Source organism: Pinus tabuliformis, chromosome 8 (genome assembly GCF_031772625.1).
Source record: "Pinus tabuliformis cultivar Carrire ecotype Pingquan chromosome 8, CPIR1, whole genome shotgun sequence".
Classification (NCBI taxonomy): domain Eukaryota; kingdom Viridiplantae; phylum Streptophyta; class Pinopsida; order Pinales; family Pinaceae; genus Pinus; species Pinus tabuliformis.
In genome coordinates this window covers 42,345,395-42,367,820 of record NC_142294.1, presented here as the reverse complement: position 1 = coordinate 42,367,820, position 22,426 = coordinate 42,345,395, and the positions used below count along the sequence as shown (strand labels likewise).

The 22,426-nt window shown below is 38.8% G+C and overlaps 1 protein-coding gene across 1 annotated transcript in view; it reads right to left on the bottom strand.

Annotated features, from left to right (window-relative positions):
- LOC149234034 (E3 ubiquitin-protein ligase hel2-like) overlaps positions 1-22,426 on the bottom strand; it is a 233,542-nt gene that overhangs the window by 78,670 nt on the left and 132,446 nt on the right. The window contains exons 2-7 of the mRNA XM_089371723.1: positions 6,352-6,553; positions 5,921-6,232; positions 4,478-4,686; positions 4,330-4,378; positions 4,123-4,212; positions 3,812-3,874 (exon numbers count right to left, since the gene is read on the bottom strand). Of these exons, the coding sequence (XP_089227849.1) occupies positions 3,812-3,874; positions 4,123-4,212; positions 4,330-4,378; positions 4,478-4,686; positions 5,921-6,232; positions 6,352-6,519 (891 nt within the window). The 5' untranslated portion in view covers positions 6,520-6,553. The remainder of the gene's footprint in view (positions 1-3,811; positions 3,875-4,122; positions 4,213-4,329; positions 4,379-4,477; positions 4,687-5,920; positions 6,233-6,351; positions 6,554-22,426) is intronic.

Here is a 22,426-nt window from a genome sequence, read left to right as displayed (position 1 = left end):
GTGCGAAGGAAGGCATCAAGAGAGAATGGACATCTCCATATAATCCATAGCAGAATGGTGTAGCAGAGCGGAAAAACAGAACCATTGATGGAGTTGCAAAGGCTAAGTTATATGACCAAGACCTACACAGATTTCTGTGTGCAGGAGCATGTAACACTGCAGTGTATATTCAGAACAGGACTCCTCATAGAGCATTGGGGAAGAAAACGCCAGAAGGAGTCTTCACAGGGAAGAAGCCAAAAGTTAGCCACCTCAGAATTTTTGGCAGCATTGCTTATTGTCACGTGCCAAATGATAAAAGGACCAAACTGGATCAGACTGCAGAGAAGGGGTTCTTCGTTGGGTACAGCGAAACCTCAAAGGCATTCAAAATCTACATTCCTAGCAATAGGAAGATAGTAGTAAGGCGAGACATGAATTTCATGGAGGACCAAGCTTTCAGGGGGTCTCGTGAAATGCTTGTAGGTGATCAAAATCAGTTAGTAGAAGCTCCTTTAGTCTAGCAACAGGGGCAGCCAATGGGACAGGCAGGAGGGCAGTCACAAGGGTCAAGTACAGTGACCAGCACCAGTATTCCTCAAGTGCAGGAAATCCTAGGAGTTCTCAGCAGATGAAGCAGCAGAGACAGGATGAGGAGGAGCTGGCAAAACCTGCCACGAGCTAGCAGAGAGGTTCGTCAAACATTAAGAGATGCAGAGGAGTTTATTGGAACTCCTAGGACGAGCAAGAGACAGTGCAGACAGCCTGACAGGTACCAAGCATTGGTAGCTCAGGTTGCAGAACCTTCCAACTTTCAGGAGGTCGCACAGCATCAGGTGTGGGTACATGCCATGGTAAAAGAGTATAGATCTATCATGACGAATGATGTTTGGGAGGTAGTGCCAAGGCCAGAAGACAGATCAGTTGTAGGTTCGAGATGGATCTATAAGATCAAATATGCAGCAAACGACAGTGTGGAAAAGTACAAGGCTAGGTTCGTGGAAAAGGGGTATGCACAGAAAGAAGGGATAGATTATGAGGAGACCTTCGCCCCAGTTGCCAGAAACACTTCTATCCGGTCAGTTATATCTCTAGTAGCTCAGATGGGATGGAAAATTCACCAGATGGACGTCAAGGCAGCCTTCTTGGACGGGATGATAGAGGAAGAAGTGTACATAGAACAGTCAGAAAGCTTTGACACTCAGGAAGGTGCATGCATGTGTGCAAATTGAAGAAAGTTCTCTACGGACTCAAGCAAGCTCCCAGGGCATGGTATGGTAGAATTGACACCTACTTGCAACAGATGGGGTTCGTCAAGAGTGATGCATATCCCAACCTCTACTATTTGATGGTAGAGAATGAGCCTCTCATTTTAGTTTTGTATGTGGATGATCTCTTTTTTACATGATCATCAGGGCTCATAGAGCATTGCAAGAAGAACCTAGCAGCAAAATTTGACATGAAGGATTTGGGGTTGATGCAATATTTCCTAGCATTGGAAGTGTGGCAGAAGGATGGGGAGATCTTCGTTGGGCAAGGAAGATACACTACAAATATTCTGAAGAGGTTTAGAATGCACGATTACCAACTAGAAGAAGATAGACACATCAAATGACAAGGATGTCGACCCCACCTTGTATAGATAGCTCATTGGGTCTCTCATGTATCTGATCAACACTAGGCCAGATATCTGCTTCATAGTCAATACCCTTAGTCAGTTCATGGTAGAACCAAAAAGGGTACATTAGGCAGCAACGAGGCATATTCTGAGATATATTCACGGCACAGTCGAGTATGGGTTGAAATATACTCGAGGAGATGACGTCAAACTTTGTGGGTACACAGATGCAGATTGCGAACGTAGTTCAGTGGACAAGAAAAGTACCTCCGGGTACTGCTCCAATGTTGGATCAAGGATGGTTTCTTGGTGTAGCAGGAAGCAAAAGTCAGTAGCACTAAGCTCTGCAGAAGCAAAATATATGGAAGCCAACACAACTACGTGCAAAGCTATATGGCTTCAGAAGCTTCTAGTAAGCTTGTTCAGGCAAAGGATGGAGGCGACCAGTGTCTATTGTGATAATCAGAGTTGCATAAAGCTATCTGAGAATCCAGTGTTTCATGACAAGTCGAAGCACATCGATATTCGATGTCACTTTATCAGAGATTGTGTACAACGTGGAGCAGTCCAGCTACAATATGTTCCTACAAAAGAGCAGGTTGCAGATATACTCACGAAAGCTCTAGGGAGAGCTAAGTTCATCTATTTTAGAGAACATATGGGTATGGTGGAGAACCCGTTTCAGTAGCAGGGATAGGCTATTTTGGATGCTCTTCAGTTGCAGGTGTTGCAATTGCAGCAGCAACAAATGAAGAGGGAGTTGCAGCGCAGGGGCAGTGATGGCAGCAGTATAGCAGTGTCAGCAGCAGCACAGATGCAGCATATATCAGAGTTACGCAGTGGTTGGTGGGCAATATGACCAGACACAGCAGCGTGATAGGAGGTGATGTAGAAACAGGGTGTGCAGCAACACTAGAACACTTCCCTTTCCAAGAGGGAGTGTTAGTTTTTGTAGCATCGGATGTGTTCTAGCCTTGAAATTTTGTGGAGAGGCTAAAATACATGAGATCTCCAAAACCCAGAAATCATTTCTGGAAATTCTACCTAAAAGTGTCTCAATTAGATTATTACCCTATTTTTAAATATTTTCTAAGTCTAAACTTGGGGAATATGGTTAATTAATCAGTATTAAATGAGATACGGTGAGAATCATCTAGAAACTTACACGGATCGATACAGAAATAATCCTAGCCATTGATTAAGTTTTAATCTTGATCATTGATGCTCCAACAGTGAATTATAAAAGGAAGTCGATGTGGTGATGAAAAAATCATCCATTGCAGATACTCAATTGCCCAGGCAGTTCTATTTTCTCAGTAGCAGCAACTCAGCAAAGATGATAAAAGTCAAAGGGTGAGTAGCAGGTGGAAGAGGAGAGCAGTAGCATTTCGGGAGGAAAATTTCCAGTTCCCGGAAGAGTCGAAGGAAGGAAGGCCGAAATCTCTAGGGGGGCAGCGTAGGCTCTGCGCAGAGGGTGATGCAGGGAGCTCTGCGCAGAGGCTAGGGAAGCTATTTCGAAGGTAGAAAATAGTAGTGGGGTGAGAGAAAATTCTCAAATATTTTTTGCCCGTATTTTCCTCATATTAGATTGCCAGTTGGGCATCTAAATTATTGTACTCAAAATTGTTGTTAAATATTAATAATAAAACCATCATCTATTGCACCGTTTTTCCCAAGTTGGGTTTTTCCGAGAACAATTGTCCAAAAATAACTATGTCGAAATTATTGTGTGTGTGCTAGAATTTCTCAGTTTCCAGTGTTTTATTTTCCGCAGTATTTTTATGGTGAAAATTGCAGCTGTGATTTTATTTGTTATTTGCCGTAGCAAATAAACTGCAAAATTAATTTTTGAGTTAGAAAAATAATTTCCAGTAGCTGCAATAGAATAAAATTTCACACCCCACAGCCCCCCCATCCACACAATAACAAAAAAAAAAAAAAAACCTTTTGACAAAATCACCAAATTTACAACATGAAGAAAATAGTAGTAATTAAACCAATTCCAATAACACAAGTAAAATTTGATAGAAAAGAAAAAAATTGATTCTTTAGTCACCAAGCTATTGATGCCATAGCAGCCAATGCTAGCATCTACCATCCAAATCCTAGACTATTTAATGTTTGGTCTGCCATAGATTATCCTGATCTCAACATGTCCATTTTGACTATTAGAGATAAACACAATAAAAGAAAAATAGAAAAAGAAGCACGTACTTGAAGTGCAGCATGGCGTTTAGATCGGGACATATTTCCGGCATGCTCAATCACATTATGCCTCTGAAAATAATATTGCATAATTATGTAGCTTAGATCCTTCCTGCAAAGGCATATGAGAGAGAAAAAAAGCATGGCACAAACCCATGGTTTGAAAGTAAAATCAAAGTTCATTCAATCGACTACCACAGCTATTGTTCCCTCAATTTCTCTGTTTTGGACAATAAGCCTAAACGTTAGAGAAGTTTTATATCAACATTGGGATTAAAATTAACAGCAACTATATCAAATTATGAGAAGAAAATACAAACCTTCAACTCTGCTTCTGATGCAAATACAAGAAACTTTTTTGCAAGGCAATCCATATTTTCACATAGGAAGTGTTCTCGACTAAAGTGTTCCTGTAATAACATCATGCCACAATAATTCAAATCATCCATTCTTATGAAAGTATTTGGAATGGAGCAGTGACACATAATAAGTACTTCCCCTCAGACTACTTACTGATGACACCTTACCTCCAAATCATTGTAATTCCGATAATAAGCAAAGTTCCCGGGGTGCCTTCTGCAATTGCATATGAATTTTGATGTTCGAGACTCTAATATATCAAACATTAAAACAAGTAATAATGCTACCAAACACTTTGCGTGCAAACAGACTCACCTTTTGCATATGTGGCAAGTGTAATGTTCACTTGACATGTGCAAGTAAATTTCATTGTCTCCATAAAATCGTTTCCTGCAAAAGTTGCAAATTGGATGGCCCATGAAACCTCCCCTTTCTATCTCACTGCCATCCACTTCTGAGTCCCCTCTAGATAAATGTTGTTGTAGCTGAGCCCAGGTATAAAGCTTCTGTTCACAAATAAAAACCTGATTCCAATATTGGAATAAGCAGCAAACCATGATGGCTGTTAGTTTGTATAGAACTACCAGAAATGAAATAGCAATGCAACAAATACCAGTTTGTCTTAGGCTATTCCTAAATGAAAAGACTGTCTTCCAAGTTGAGGTATAAAACTTGAAGTCTGATATAAGTCTTGTTACTAAAAAGATGAATCCTTATATGACAAGTGGAAAAAACTGGATATACTATAATTACTAATTTGAATGTTTTTAATATTGATTCAAATACCAAACTGGAGAAATTTAGAGACTTGCAGACTAGCTCTTCTATAAGAACCAAGCAAACCAAGTAGCAGCTTGAAGTACCATTTTATATTTCCAATTCCGAAAACCACATTCAAGTAAAGCCATCGTCAAATGTCAAACATGCATAAATGTTTCCCTTGCAATTTCATAGTGGCTGTGTAAATATAGAGGACCAAAGGGAAACAATTGATGTCTACAGCTGTAGCACATTCTGTAAATGTTGAGAAATAGGACTGTAAATGTCGAGTGATAGGAGGCTGGCATTTCTTGAATCGTCAATATTTTTAAATTTAAATGAAAAATAAAGGTTAACTAAAGCTTCTGTTCACAAATAAAAATCTGATTCCAATATTGGAATAAGCAGCAAACCATGATGGCTGTTAGTTTGTATAGAACTACCAGAAATGAAATAGCAATGCAAAAAATACCAGTTTGTCTTAGGCTATTCCTAAATGAAAAGACTGTGTCTTCCAAATTGAGGTATAAAACTTGAAGTCTGATATAAGTCTTGTCACTAAAAAGATGAATCCTTATATTACAAGTGGAAAAAACTGTATAAACTATAATTACTAATTTGAATGTTTTTAATATTGATTCAAATACCAAACTGGAGAAAATTAGAGACTTGCAGACTAGCTCTTCTATAAGAACCAAGCAAACCAAGTAGCAGCTTGAAGTACTGTTTTATATTTCCAATTCTGAAAACCACATTCAAGTAAAGCCATCGTCAAATGTCAATCATGCATAAATGTTTCCCTTGCAATTTCATAGTGGCTGTGTAAATATAGAGGACCAAAGGGAAACAATTGATGTCTACAGCTGTAGCACATTCAGTAAATGTTGAGAAATAGGACTGTAAATGTCGAGTGATAGGAGGCTGGCATTTCTTGAATCGTCAATATTTTTAAATTTAAATGAAAAATAAAGGTTAACTAAAAACCAAAATTATTCTTACTTTTCGACCTTCCAGGCATAAAGCACACATATGTAGTTTATGTGCATGAAATAAGTGCCTCGTCAACTGATCCTTGTCTTTGAACTCTTGAACGTGTTTTTTGAACTCTTTTTGTGGCTCTTGAGTCCCATTTGTATTGTCACAGGCACTGCAGCTCAACTCGCACATTGCTTTGATCATTTTGTAATGTTGCTCATCATCAAAATAAGCTTGTGTGTCTGAATGAAACCAATAATTGCCTAGTTTTCCCTCATTTGTCCCAACTGGTAGAGTACCAAAATCCCCTACTCCCTTGGTATAGTCTCCTAGAGCCTGCTGACATGTTACAGAAATCACCTTCCATTACAAATTTTATATAATTGCAATCAGTAGAAAGAAGAGTAGTTTTGGCATTCATCCACAAAAAGTACAGTGCTTTGAAGTAACTATACCTTAGTTACCACAACAGTAGGGCATTCCTGTTTACAAATGCAACAAACTTTATCATCAAGGATAAACCGCAGCCTTGCAGTGCAAGTTGAGCACACATCGCGGTGGCCACATGGCCCATAGGCCAACCACTCAAGTGGTTCTGCACAAACGGCACAGCACTCTTCCATTTCTTTGATAACTATTTTTTCAAATAAATCCTGGCTGAAACATTCACAAACAGCCCATTAATTATCGTTATATTCTATACAGCAAAGAAATTAAAAATCTAGAGCAAAATCTAATGAATTGCCCAAGGAACAATACATATAAAGCTACCTTTTTCCTTAACTCTTATATGAATAACTAATGTTTCCTCTAACTGGTGACATATACTCACATGGCAGGACACAACAGATTTATGATGGAGTTTATAACTATGTAAATAAGTTTCTGAGCTCTCATAGTTTGTAAAAGAAAGTGTCTCATGGAAGCAGGAGACGTTTCTTTCCTCCTTCAAAGATACAGGTCCTGTTTTCACCCTGTAGCACCTCATTTACTCAAATAACATATCACGTACACTAAAGCAGATATCACTGATGTACATAAGATTCTAAAAGTTTGGAATTGGTGGTTTTTTGAAGTGGTTTATGAAGTGACAGATGACTCAATTGGATATATGATGTTTTTAAGTGGCAACAATTACTACATGACAGGGTCATAATGGAAACCAGTTTACTGGTCCTAGATTCGCTAGTGAGGTTAATGTCAATAGAGTATTCAGTCATTCACTAAAGTTCCAATTTTTTTTAATGGAAACCAGTTTACTGGCCCTTGGTTCACTAGTGAGGTGAATGTCAAGAGAGTATTAAGTCATTCACTAAAGTTTATTTTTTATGTTTTTTAACAACTATGCCTTCCCAAATAACTCAAACAGCATGTCAAAAAGGATGAAGTGCAAGTCGTAGACAAAGGCAATATTGACAGAATAGAACCCTTCAAACCTAACACTAAATAAAAGAAAGTCGATGTTATGCTTTGCTCCTTAAGTATTTAGAGCAAAACATCCCCTGTGATAATTCTTATGCTCAGTCCATATCAAAATCAAATAAGTGCAAGTTCACAACATGAAACTCGATCTATTGTGTCTCAGGAGGCTTCTACAGTGCTGAGGAATAGAATAAACCCATGCACCTAGCTCCTGCCAAGGTTCATTCTCAGCCTGGCTCAGCCCACTCTCCCAGATCTGACAGCAGACCGTGCCATATGTACAACTGACAGTGTGTGAATGTAATAAGCACCAGGGCAGGGAATGCCACAGCTCACCTGACCCTTGACCTAAAAAGATTAATTTCCCTGGTTGGAGTTGACCATTCACACAGAAAAGCGTCCTGAGCAACTAGACAGCACAAGATGGGACCGTGCTTCACCTGTTGATTAATAAGTCACGCCCCAATCCAGATCTCCACCAGAAGTGGGCTCTGTTCCTGCTGCCATATGATGTCTATTTTTATTGTGTCTAGCTGGTCATCTACTATGTTTATTTTGGCTTCGAATTCTCACCCTAAGGGTAACAATTTGTTTTATTTGAGCCCATACGATGTTGAAAACAAGCAATTACTAAGAAGGGAGGTGAAAGAGTAATTGTGTCTTTTAAAGGACCAATTTCAAATTTTCTTTGCAGCCTTATAACTCTTTCTTTAATCAATTAGCAGATTTATATGTGTTCAGCCTTTTAACCCTTTCTTTAATGTATTGGCAGATTTATGTATGTGTTCAGCAATTAACTATGAAGTCACAGAAAAACATACAAGCAGCTCATGAAACACATTAAGACATCAGATATAAGTGGAAACACAAAAAGGGAAAAACCACAAATTTTGGTTGTTGTGATGGAAAAACCAATAATCATTTCTCCTTACCTCACCCTTTGACATCAATGGAAAGGGGTTCAGTTTACAATGAAAATCAACAAGAAGATATCCTTCCAGTTATTGCACAAATTTCAAGATAGTCTACAAGCATTCATGGTAACAATCCTTTAGTGTTGATGTTATTGGATGAGAAAAACAAAAGTCATATCCACAAACTCTAGTGTTTGCCCAACCCAAATCCAGTATTGTTTCAGGTTCTTGCCTCATCAATTTCATGGTCACCTTAACATTAAACAGACTATAGTATAGTTCAGATTGCTTGGGCAATGTCATGATTTACAACTGCAACTATCAATGTAAGGCCTTATCATCTTTACTGTCACAACACAACACGGTCAAATTGTTGAAAATAGCAGCATCGGAAGTCATTCTCCAATGAGAGGCCTTAAATGGCCACCCTGAGGCTAGCCAGGGAAGATTTGGAGAATCAATAAATCTTGTGAGTCACTGCAAAAGTCAAGGCGAAGGTAGAAGCCTTGTGAGCTTTGACAAGAGCCAGGATGAAGGAGCTGCTAGTGGATGCCTAGCAATGTGGAAAAAGTCGAAGTCGGAATTAATTCGGCAAGGGTCCAAAAGTTGAAAAACTCGTCAAAGTCGGGAGTTTTTTGAAAAAATCGGCAAAAAGTCGGCAAAATTAAAAAAGCACAAAATTATTCATTTTTTTTTTTTTTATTTTAACATCTAGAGTATCCACAACATCAAATAAATGCATTTCCACATAAACATGTAAAGAAAGCTAATATATAATATGTATATGAAGTCTAATGCTACATCACATATCAAAATAGTGAATCAACTCCTGAATTTTGGGTCCTGTCTGAGTCTCAACTCTCAAGAGTCAAAATATCAACAAAAAATATAATAAATGTATATCATGAGTCATCTAAAAGTCATCAAGTAATCAGTCACTGAGATCCTTTTCCCCTTTTAATTTTTGTTTCCGCTAATTGTATTAAGAAATAAGTCATGCATTTATTCAGTAGATTGTAATTTGCTTGGGTAATAAGGTGTCAGGTGGTAGGTCCAATGAAAATTAACAGTGAGTATCACAGTAGATGTGAAAATTAACGCTTGGTGACTCCAAGCTGCTAATTTTCTGAGAAAACAGTAGATGTTAGATTACTAACCTAGCCTTGGCATCTATTATTCAAAAACTCTTGGAGGTAAAATCCACTTCTGATACATAACCTTTGCCCACATTTACAAGGAGTTCACCACTAAAGAAGATTCCCTTTCAAAATGTGCTCTCATTGCAGGAAGGATCTTTATTATCACAAGATTTCACAGGTACTTTGTTCCTGTCTGAAAAATGGGTTCTTTTTTGAGGCACTGGTTTTGTTTTTTTTGGACAGGTTGTTGCTATTTGATCTTCATGACCTCCTCTTTCTTGTTTCCTCTTTCTTGTTTCTTCTGGAAGCATTCAACAACTGTAACCATGTTTTTGATGGTGTGGGGTTCTTTCTACGGAAGACTATTGTATGCATGTCCTTTTGGTACTTTTGTAATCTTTTGAAGGGGCAGTGGCTGTTAGAGTCTGGATCACTGAAAGCCTAGAGGCTTAGCCAATGTATACTTTGCTTTCTAACTAGAAATATGAAGTATAAAGATTTGTTTTTCCTTGGAAAACAAAAACATAATCTTAACCTCAAAACTAACAGATTACAAATGAGAATACTATGCTCGCAAGAAGTATGACAAACAATACAATGCAATAACTTGAAAATGCATGGATGGAAGCTTCAATTTACAGTGTTTTCACCTTTGCGGCCTCTTTATCCGCGACCTGGGAAGGGAGGCAGATTTTTTGGGTCGACTCCCGATTAAATCGGGAGTATAAGGAAAAAATCGGGATTTTTTCCTATGTGAAAAAGTCGCCAAAAAGTCGGGGGATTAAATCGTTTAGTTCAAAAAATCGCGTTTTTAGGATTAAATCGAGATTTTTTCCAGACTTTTTCCACACTGATGCCTAGTGAGCCATGTGCGAAATCCAAGGCAATGTCTTGTGAGCTCTTTGAGAAACAGTCAGGACTAAGTCTAGCAAGAGTCAGGACGAATGAAGAAGTCTTGTGAGCTAGTACTGGCATGTGTGATCGACTCCTTGGCTTGTTGTGATGTGACTACCTAGAACCTGACCCTTCCTAGGCTTACCCCAACAAGTGTCCAAGTTGTAGTACTAAATGATCACATGGAAAAGACCTTCTTCTTATTGTTATCTTGAACATAAGTACTTAAATGTAATTGCAGGTGAATGGACCATGCTGGTTGAGAGAGTGATAAAATGTCTATATAAAATGTCTATGCAAAAGCCTTGAGTCATGTAAACTCCTAGTCCTAGTAGTAGTGACTAGTTGAGATATTATAATGTAATATTATGATGTAAAGGCTAAAAGCCTAAGTTTGCCTAAGTTTAAAGGCGTTATTATATTATAGATTTAAATGTAAAATTAGAAGAGAGGGGGCGCACTTGTGTCTAGGGAGAACAACTTAAGTTGATAACCCCTCTCGCATGGAGTCTTCTAGAAGGATCATGAAACTTATCCAATGTCAATACAAGATTAAATCTGGGTGCTCCATTCTAGCCAAGAGAAATGATAAAAGGACCAAGAGAAAGCAATTCGCTACACAAGTTCTTTTTTTGCAGTTTTGCAGTTTTTGAAGTAAAAAAACTTCTGATACGCAGAAAATATGTATAATTATTTTATTAAAAGATGAAATTACAGATGATGCTATTACAATTGCGGGTGCCTGGCTTATATACCGCCATGGACACCCTTTGGGAAAGGGCATGATCTTATGATCGTGCCCTTTCGTCTAATTAAAATTAAAATTAAATAATAAACCTAAGTTAACTAATTTTTTACATAACATTGCCTTCCTCTCGAAAGAATGCTTTGTCCTCAAAGCATAAGTAACAACGGATGTTGTTGAAGAATGATTCCTTCTCCCAGAAAGCGTCTTCTTCGGGTAAGTCCTTCCACTTGATCAAATATTCTAAGATGATCAAGGTCGCACACTTTAAAAGGTCTTGGATTAATCTCTCAAGTTCCGTTTTTTGGTGATGTGGATATCGGTATGGCTTGATGTTGACAGGGTCTGACCCTGCCTTGACTTCTATTGTATGCTCAATTTCCCTATTAGGTGGCATCTTCATAGGTAGGTCTTGAAATACTTTTTCATGCTTCTGAATCAAATCTTGTATCTCTGGTGACTCTTCTCTGGTCATATTTGCAGATAACATCTCTAACTGGTGACATTGTACTACATAAGCGGGTGCTCCTTTTCGACTTAGTTTCATCATCTGAGATGATGATACAACTTGATTTTCTGGTGCTTGGAATCCGTGTAGCTTGTACTTCTGACCTACCCATTTGAATTTTATAAATTGCACTTGATGGTTGGCGGCATAAGTACCTAAAGTTCGTAACCATTGGATACCTAAGACTACATCTACTCCTCCTAACGGTACTGTGAAGAATGGAGACTCTAGATTAAAGTCTTGAATCTGCAAATTGACCTTATGGCATTTCCCTATCTTTTCAATCTTCTTACCATTAGCTACCATCACTTTCATGTTTGGTAAGGGAAATGAAAAGATATTGAGTCTCTTTGCCACAGTTGCATCTAAAAAATTGTGTGTGCTTCCAGAGTCGACGAGAACCACTACGTTGTTCTTCTTTATGTGTCCTTTTAACTTTAAAGTCTGAGGTTGTGATATACCTGTCATAGCTGATAATGACACTTGTGGAATACTTCCATCATCTAATTCTGGTGAGAATTCTGGGGTGTCTTTTGTGTCTTCTATGTCATAATCTTCACTGTTTGAATCATTGGTTGCTTCACAATTATATAGGTTCTTTGGTTCTTTTCCTTTAGCACATCTATGTTTGGGGTCCCACTTCTCACCACAACGTTTACATTTACCCTCTTTTATCCTTTGCATTTCCACATTAGGTTTTTCATCTTCACGACGATGTGGTGGAACATATCTTGTATTATTTGAGTCCACATACTGGGGTATCCTTCGTCTTGCATAAGCTTTTTCCGCTGTTGACCAAAATATTGGTTCAGATTTCTTTTCGGTTGTTTTTGCTTTTCGTCTTGCTACTTCTATAGATGTAATGTCATGCATCTCAAGTTCTGCTTGTAAATGGGTTTTGAGTCCCGAGATGTATGACTGAATTAAATGAGATTCTGATAACCCAGGTACTCATGTTACTAAGGTCTCCCATTCTTGAGTGTATTCGTCCACACTTCCTTTTTCTCGTAACTTGATGAGTTTTGAAAAGAACTCTTCTTCTCTTACACCTTGGAATCTTTTAAAGAATGCATCTTTAAATTTTCTCCAGCTAATGACATGTGTTGTTTTTTTCCACCACATATACCAGTTATATGCTTCTCCTTCCATTTTCATGGATGCATGCTTGAGCTTTTCATCATCGTCATTGATGTCATATATCTCAAAGTATTCTTCTGCTTTATTTATCCATGCAACATTGTTTTTTTCGTTTCCATCGAATTTAGGCATCTCGACTTTTGCCCTTTGCTGGTATGTTGCTACTAGTTGAGCAAAAAAAGGGTGTTGATTGGTAAAGTTATCCCAGAGTTGCTTGTTTGTAAAGGCTGTGTTACTTGCTTCTTGGTGGGGTGTCGCTGATTTTTTTGGGGATTCAACTTTGTCATGAGAGTCTGTGGACTTAGTTGAATCTGACGAGATGTGTTCTTGATTCTCTTCACCTTCTTTTAGTAGTTGTTCGGGTGTACAATTCGACCTTTTACACAGACTTTTCAGCATTGTTAAGACCTCTCTGATCCCTGCTTCTGTCTGGACATGGTAATTTTCCATCTTTATTTCTATTCGATTTGTCGTATCGTGAAGATTTTTGATTTCATCAGCTTGCTCCCCAAGCTTGATCTGGAATTCATTTAATCTTTTATTGACCTCATCATGGTTGCTATTTATCTTATGCTCTGCATCCAACAATTTTTTTTTGGAAATCCGCCATTGTCATTGTCGACATTGAGCGGGTTTGCGGGGGCGTGTATTTATTTGCCAGCGAAAATATTTTTCCTCTTTTTTTTTTTTACCTAAAATAAATTTTATACATATAAATTTTAATTAATTAAAATAAATTTAATTAATTAAATTAACTTTTATATATATAAATTTTAATTAATTAAAATTAATTTAATTAATTAAATTACCTTTTTATATATATAAAACTTTTAATTAATTAAAATAAATTTAATTAATTAAATTATATATGTTATATATAATATAATATATATATATATGTTATATATATTATATATAAATAAACGTTTAATTATATATGTAATATTTAAACATATGATATATAATATATGTTATATATGATATATATGATATATGTTACGTTCACCCCAAGCGTTACGACCAATGCCTCCAGCGGATATTACCGCAGAACCTGGGCAATTTTCAGCGTGCGTACCAGATTTGGATCGGATGCACTCTGCAGATGCGACGGATAGCGGATGGCAGAACAGGGGCAGGGTGTGCTGTAGACTGCGTACAGGTGCGGAAGACTGCAGACTATGACGCTTGAACAGCGTGGGTTGTGGAAGCTACGGTGGGCAGAGATGGACGTGCTGTGGCACGATACAATGCAGCGAAATGGCGGACAGCGGAACAGTGATGAATATGTGTGGATGGCCAGCGGACAGGTGCAGCGGACCAATACGGTTTATACAGCAAACAACAGAGTCAGCGGATGTACAGCCGGAGAATCGACCTGCTCTGATCCCAAATGAAGTAAAAAAACTTCTGATACGCAGAAAATATGTATAATTATTTTATTAAAAGATGAAATTACAGATGATGCTATTACAATTGCTGGTGCCTGGCTTATATACCGCCATGGACACCCTTTGGGAGAGGGCATGATCTTATGATCGTGCCCTTTCGTCTAATTAAAATTAAAATTAAATAATAAACCTAAGTTAACTAATTTTTTACATAACATCCTAGTCCTAGTAGTAGTGACTAGTTGAGATATTATAATGTAATATTATGATGTAAAGGCTAAAAGCCTAAGTTTGCCTGAGTTTAAAGGCGTTATTATATTATAGATTTAAATGTAAAATTAGAAGAGAGGGGGCGCACTTGTGTCTAGGGAGAACAACTTAAGTTGATAACCCCTCTCGCATGGAGTCTTCTAGAAGGATCATGAAACATATCCAATGTCAATACAAGATTAAATCTGGGTGCTCCATTCTAGCCAAGAGAAATGATAAAAGGACCAAGAGAAAGCAATTCGCTACACAAGTTCTTTTTTTGCAGTTTTTCATCTACTCTCAAAGGCACACCTATCCCTCTTGAACGCCCAAGGTTTCAAGTTCTCAACTGTTAGAAATAAGCATTCAAAGTTCAGCAGTCATTTCGCCCAGATCTGGTCTATTTTTCTGCAATGCACCCAAGTAATCTTCAAATCTACTTCATATAAGCTCAGATCTAGTCCGGGTTGCTTAAGATCTGACATCTTTTTCCCTTATTGGGTTTCCCCAGGGTAAATCTTGTGTATTGATGTGTTTGAGTATTTTAACAGTTTATTTCAATTACTTATGCATGTTGATAATCAGATCTAAAGAAATTAAAGTACCTACATTCATATCCAGTAGTTAGATCTAGCAGATCTAAGTGAACAGCAAGCAGATCTAGCAAATCTGAGTGCAGATCTAAGTGAACAGCAAGCAGATCTTGCAAATTTGAGTGCAGATCTAAGTGAACAGCAAGCAGATCTAGCAAATCTGAGTGCAGATCTAAGTGAACAGCAAGCAGATCTAGCAAATCTGAGTGTCTAGAAGGCTGAAAACCTCAGTTTTGAGGTGTCCTTATAAGTTTTTGATCATTTACAATAAGTTGATTTGAAGAACAGAATTTCATGTGTACTTGAAAAGTTAGTTTCTGTTGTTTATATTTTCAGCTATATATGTGACTGCTACAAGTTCAGAATTTTAATTATGTTATTGAAGTAATTCAAGATCTGGGTTATTTGATAAAGAAACATAGAACAGTAGTCATCTTGACTTAAGAAAATTTTAACATGGTATCAGAGTAGGGTGTGTAAAGCTCTGACTTGCAGCATTCAAACTCCACATAGATCAGAGGCTTATTTTTCTAAATCTACACAAGGTTTATTTGCAAGCTGAGTTATGGCTTCCTCCTCCATTGTTGTTCAGAAGGAAGATGGATTGGAATGGTCCTCGAACTTTCATTTTTGGAAGATGAGGATCACTAGCATCCTTCGAACCAGAGCGCCCTTTATCAATTATGAACCAGAGCGCCCTATCTCCATTGCTGTGGGGGCTGCTTTTGATAGAAACCAGGCAAAAGCAAGGAGAATTATATTTGATTCTATTAAGGATAATGTCCTGGGGGTAATGACAGTTGCAATGACTTCAAAACAATGTATGGATTCACCTTCCAGTCTTTTTGAGAAGTCTGCAACAAGTCAGAAGAGATACTTGAAACATAAACTAAAGTTCCTAAAGCTAGAAAAGGGAGAGACTGTTGCAGATTTCTGCTCAAAGATTGAGCAAATACGAGACCATCTTATAGTAGCTAGAGTCAAAGTGGAAGATGATGATTTGGTGCAAGCCATTTATGATGGTCTTCCTCCTTGGGGAACTTTTCTTTCAAGCGTAAGTGGAAGAGCTGAACTGTGAAAATTTCTAAACAGAAATTCTATCACTGCAGCAACTGATTTATTTCACCTACTTATTATTCCCAATAAGTTATTTATGAAATCCCTTCAGTAAATATTAAAATAAATTCTACTATAGATATCACACCATTATATAGAAACAAATATATGCACAAGAATCAATCACATCAACACAGTTATTTTTGGACAATTGTCCCCGAAAAAACCCAATGCGGGAAAACCGGTGCAGCAAAGGAGGGTTTTATTAATCTTCAGCAACAATCGCTTTTACAAAAAAAATTACATAGACACTGGGAGAAAACACCTAAGACTTTTCTCCGAGACTTTCTGACACCCTGGAGAGCTTCCTTTCTCTACTGCGTCAGCCCTATGTCATTTTGTGTGGCTCTACACAGCTCTGGTCCCTCTCTGCGTCATCCCTGTGTCTCTTTGATCTGCGTCTCCCTCTGCGCTATCTCTCAGAGTCCCTATGTCACTTCTTCTGAGCTCCCTGACTGCTGCTAATCCCCCTTCTTCCTCCACCTTGCAACTCTCCCTCTGAAATCGATCTCCTTCTCTTTGAGAATCGATTTTCCTTGAGATACTGAGTATCTACTGGTGTGTCTCCAACTGACCCTAAAGCCTCCTCTTATACTTTTCCTGTTGAGTCTTCAACGGCTGAGATTAAGTCCCTAATCAATAGCGAAGACTTGATCCTCATCATTTAGAACCTTCTCACCCAGTTTTATATTAATACCCATTAATATTTTAATTTTCCTAAGTTTAGACTTAGGAACTCCATTAAAAATATTAATTATTTTAATATCTCTCCAACCGGATGGAATTTCCCAAAACGATTTCTGGGTTTTGGAGATCTTATGTGCCTTAGCCTCTCCACCAATTTTCATGGCTAGAGCACATCCAATGCTACCACAAATCAACACTCCCTCTTAGCGAGGAATGTGCTCTAGTAATGCTCCATCGCTGAAACATCACACTGATCCTTCCGCACCGGTACCTGTGCTGATGCTTGGCCTGATGCCTCACACCATCTACACTGTTGCTTTTTGTACTGTTGCCCATGACACTGCCACTGCCATTGCTACATCTGTACTACAGCTCCCTCTCCATATGTTGCTTATCTTGCCCATAGCACTGCTAACTATTGCACTACAACACCTGACACTTATCCATTTCTGCTACTGAAATGGATTCTTTACCATGCCCATCTTCTCTCTGAAATAAATGAACTTTGTTCTTCCTAGGACCTTAGTGAGGATGTCCGCCACCTGTTCTCTTGTAGGAGTGTAGCTCAACTGTACTGGTCCTCGTTGGACACAGTCTCTACCAAAGTGACACCTGATATCAATGTGCTTCGACCGATCATGAAATACTAGATTCTAAAAGAGCTTGATGCAACTCTGATTATCACACATGATCCTGGTCGCATCCATCCTTCTACTGAATAGGTTCACAAGCAATTTTCTAAGCCATATGGCTTCGCACGAAGTTGTGCTAGCGGCCATATATTCTGCTTTAGCTGAGCTCAAAGCTACGGATTTATGTTTCCTACTGCACCAGGAAGTCATCCCCGATCCAATGTTGAAACAGTACCCAGTGGTACTTTTCCAATCTACTGAACTTCCAGCCCAATCTGTGTCAGTGAACCCACTCAGCCTGATGTCATTGCCTCTGGTGTACAATAGTCCATGCTCGATTGTTCCTTGTATATACCTGAGAACATGTTTGGTTGTTGCCCAATGCGCCCTCTTAGATTCCACCATGAACTAACTGAGAGTGTTGACAACGTAACAAATGTCTAGCCTAGTATTGACCAGATACATCAGGGATCCTATGAGCTGCCTGTACAAGGTGGGATCAACATCTTTATCTTCTAATGCATAAATTTTCTTCCATTTGGTGATCATTGGAGTAGCCATAGGCCTACAGTCCAGCATCCTGAATCTCTTCAGGATTTCTGTAGCATATCTCCCTTGTCCAAGGAAGATCTCACCCTTCTGCTGCCAAACTTCCAACCTCAGGAAATAATGCATCTGTCCCGAATCCTTCATGTAGAATTATGTGGCTAGATTCTTCTTGCAATCCTTCATGAGCCTGGATGATTCAGTCAAGAAGAGATCATCTACATATAATACTAGGACTAGAGGCTCATTCTCTACAACCAGATAGTAGAGATTGGGATCTGCATCACTCTTGACGAACCCCATCTTCTGCAAGTAGCCATCAAATCGTCCATACCATGCTCTAGGTGCCTGTTTAAGCCCATACAAGGCTTTCTTTAATTTGCATACATGAGATTTCTTCTCATGTGTCTCAAAACCTTCTAGATATTAATGTATACTTCCTCTTCTATTACCTCGTTCAAGAATGTCGTCTTGACATCCATCTAATGAATCTCCCACCCCATCTGTGTTGCAAGAGATATCACAGTTCTAATAGATGTATACCTGGCTACTGGGGTGAAGGTCTCTTCGTAGTCTATTCCTTCCTTCTGAGCATACCCCTTTGCCACAAACCTGGCTTTGTATTTCTCCACACTGTCATCTGCAACATATTTGATCTTGTAGATCCATCTCGAACCTACCACTGATCTGTCCTGAGGCCTAGGCACCACTTCCCAGACATCATTCACCATTATAGAGTTGTATTCCTCCACCATCGCATCCACCCATACTTGATGTTGAACGACCTCCTGAAAACTGGAGGGTTCCCCAACCTGAGCTACTAAGGCCTGGTATTTGTCTGGTTGTCTTCGCTCCCTTTTACTGTTCCTGGGTGCACCAATGAATTCTTCTGCATCCCGTAGAATCTGTCGGAGTTCCTGACTCGTTCTTCCTCTGGTAGTAGGTGCATCTGTCAGCTCTTCCTCTTCCTGTGATTCCTCCTGTTCTGAAGGAGAATTTCTGGTACTAGCTTCCGCTGCTTGAAGTAGTTTGACCAACGACTCATCTATTGACTACTCCTTGAAAGGCATTTCTCGAGATTTTCTTAAAGCTCTATCCTCCATGAACTTTACATCTCGTCGAACTACTACCTTCCTGCTCCCTGGAAGATAGACTCTATATGCCTTAGTATTCTCGCTATATCCCACAAGATATCCTTTCTCTGTAGTTTGATCTAACTTCTTCCTCTTCTCCTCAGGTATACGACAATATACTAAACTCCCAAATATCCTAAAATGACTAACTTCAGGTGTCTTCCCGGTGAAGACCTTCTCTAGAGTTATCTTGCCCAATGCCCTATGAGGAGTTCTATTCTAGACATAGACTGTTGTGCTGCATGGTTCTGCCATATCCTGGTCATACATCATTGCCCTAGTTGCTTCCACAATAATCATGTTCTTCCTTTCTGCTACTCCATTCTGCTCCAGATTGTAGGGAGCTATCCACTCTCTTCTAATGCCCTCCCTAGCGCAAAAATCGGTGAAGTCCTTTTCAACATACCCCCCACCTTTGTCTGAGCACAACACTTTTATCTTCTTTCCTGTCAGATTCTCCACTAGAGCCTTGAACTCTTTGAATCAATCGAGAATCTCATCTTTGGTTTTTAGAAAGTAGATCCAAGTCTTCCTGGAATGGTCATCGATGAAGGCGACGAAGTATTCGGTACCACTAAGAGCTCTTGTGGACATCGGCCTGCAGATGTCTGAGTGTATCAATCCTAGCACACTCTTGGCCCAATTGTTACTTCTTGGAAACGCTGCTTTGGCATACTTGCCCAGAGCACACCCTCTGCATACATCATCTCGTTCAGTACTAAGATCTGGAACTCCTGTTACAATTTTCCTGAGAATTCTCAGAGCCACATAGTGCAAATGTCCCATCCTTCTGTGCCATAGTTCATTCAAATCCTTGTCTCCATTACTGCCTATCAGTGCCATTGGTGATTCTAGCTGCAACCTGTACAACCTGTTACTTCTAATTCTGATCCAGACCTTCTTTTTCTGACTCAGGTGTTTAACGTATACTTTCGCCTTAATGAAAAAAAACGTCATAGCCCTTGTTTTGAAGTTGAGATACGAAAAGTAAGTTCATCCCCAATCCACATTGGTAGCTCGGAACCGCTCTTCTGTCTGTTTGAAAAACTATATTACCTTTCCCTACTGGAGTACACTTTTCCTTATTCCCCATGGTGATCTGTAAATTCATTCTTTCTTCTTGATAATCTGAAAAACATTCTCGAATTCCTGTCATATGCTAGGAAGCTCCACTATCTATATACCAAACCTCCAAGGAGGTAGAACTTGTTACACAAGCAACTTCTTCTTCCAATCTGGAAGCCAACATAGAATAATCGTAATTTCTGTCTCTTGTGCATTCTTCTGAAAATCAACACGAGTCCCCTTGAGTGGATGCTTTTGCATCGTGCTCTTGACACATAATTGATTTTCCCTTCCTGTCGTCGAATCTTTGCTCTGATACCATGTGAAAATTTTTAAACAGAAATTCTATTACTACAGCAACTGATTTATTTCACCTACTTATTATTCCCAATAAGTTATTTATGAAATCCCTTTATGTAAATATTAAAATAAATTCTATTGTAGATATCACACCATGATATAGAAACAAATATATCCACAAGAATCAATCACATCAACAAAGTTATTTTTGGACAATTGTCCCTGGGAAAAACCAATGCGAGAAAACCAGTGCAGCAGAGGAGGGTTTTATTAATCGTCAACAACAATCACTTTTACAGAAAAATTGACATAGACACCGGGAAAAAACACTTGAGACTTTTCTCCGAGACTTTCTGACACCCTGGAGAGCTTCCTTTCTCTACAGCGTCAACCCTGCGTCATTTTTTGTGTGGCTCTGTGCAACTCTGGCCCTTCTCTACGTCATCCCTGCATTCTCTAATCTGCATCTCCCTCTGCGTTGTCTCTCAGAGTCCCTGTGTCACTTCTTCTGAGCTCCCTGACTGCTGCTAATCCCCCCTCTTCCTCCACCCTGCAACTCTCCCTTTGAAATCGATCTCCTTCTCTTTGAGAATCGATTTTCCTTGAGATACTGAGTATCTGTTGGTGTGTCTCCAACTGACCCTCAAGCCTCCTCTTATACTTTTCCTGTTGAGTCTTCAACGGCCGAGATTAAGTCCCTAATCAACGGCTAAGATTAGATTTGGCTTGATCCTCATCATTTAGAACCTTCTCACCCAGTTTTATATTAATACCCATTAATATTTTAATTTTCCTAAGTTTAGACTTAGGAACTCCATTAAAAATATTAATTATTTTAATATCTCTTCAACCGGAAACGATTTATGGGTTTTGGAGATCTTATGTGCCTTGGGCTCTCCACCAATTTTCATGGCTAGAGCACATCCGATGCTACCACAAATCAACATGAACAACACACTTTTGAGAGACTTTGGCATGATTGTGTCGAAGAAGAAAGCAAAGTAATGATCAGGGAAGGAACCTCCAAGGAAGAGGTTCATGCACTTGCCACCAGAACAAGGAAAAGAGGAAGGAGACCATCCTTCCAAAGGACTTCCACTCCCAAGAATGATCAAAAGGAGAAAGGTAAAGCATCCTATAAAGGTAAACACTTTGATATTTCAAAGATTAAATGTTATAATTGCAACAAATTGGGACACATGGCTAAAGACTGCAGGTTCAGGAAGAGAGGTAATTATAACAAAGGCAAACAATATGCTTCTACTGCTGAAGAAGAAAATCCAAGAAGAAGAACTAGGAGTTCTTTCCATGAACAAGAAAGTGAAGGCAGGAAGGAATACTTGGGAATTTCAGCTCTCTCTGGTTCGGTGTCTTCCAAGCGAGACACGTGGCTGATTGATAGTGGTGCCTCCATCCACATGACAGGTTACAAAGAGATCCTTATAAACTACAAGAAGAAATCATTTGGTTTTCAGGTGGAATTAGGAAATGACTCCAATCATGAGATTATTGGAGTTGGGTCCACATCCTTACAGCTAGATTCAGGATCTATCTTGCATCTTAATGATGTTTTACATGTATCAGACATGAAGAAGAACCTTATTTCAATATCTACCTTGGAAAAGAAAGGCTTCAGAATTGCCTTTATAGATGAGCAAGCATATCTATGGCTGAAAGAAAAAGGCATCCAGGAAGCTGAAGCAATTGAAATTTGCGAAGGTGGACTTTACAAGCTCACTGGCTATCCCATTCAAGTTCTTGTTCAAAATACTGTCAGCAACAGCAAGCTTTGGCATAGGAGGTTCAGCCATCTCTTCCACAAGGAACTTTCAAATCTGCATCACATGGTAAGAGGCTTGCCCCATATTTCACTTTTAGAAAATGAAGTTTGCAAAGGGTGTTTGCTTGGGAAAAATACAAAGAAATCATTTAATAGCAGTGATAGCAGATCTAAAGATATCCTAGACCTAATTCATTCAAATATATGTGGTCCTATGACTTGTCCTTATTTGAGTGGCTATTTGTACTATGTATCTTTTATTGATGACTTCTCCAGAAAATG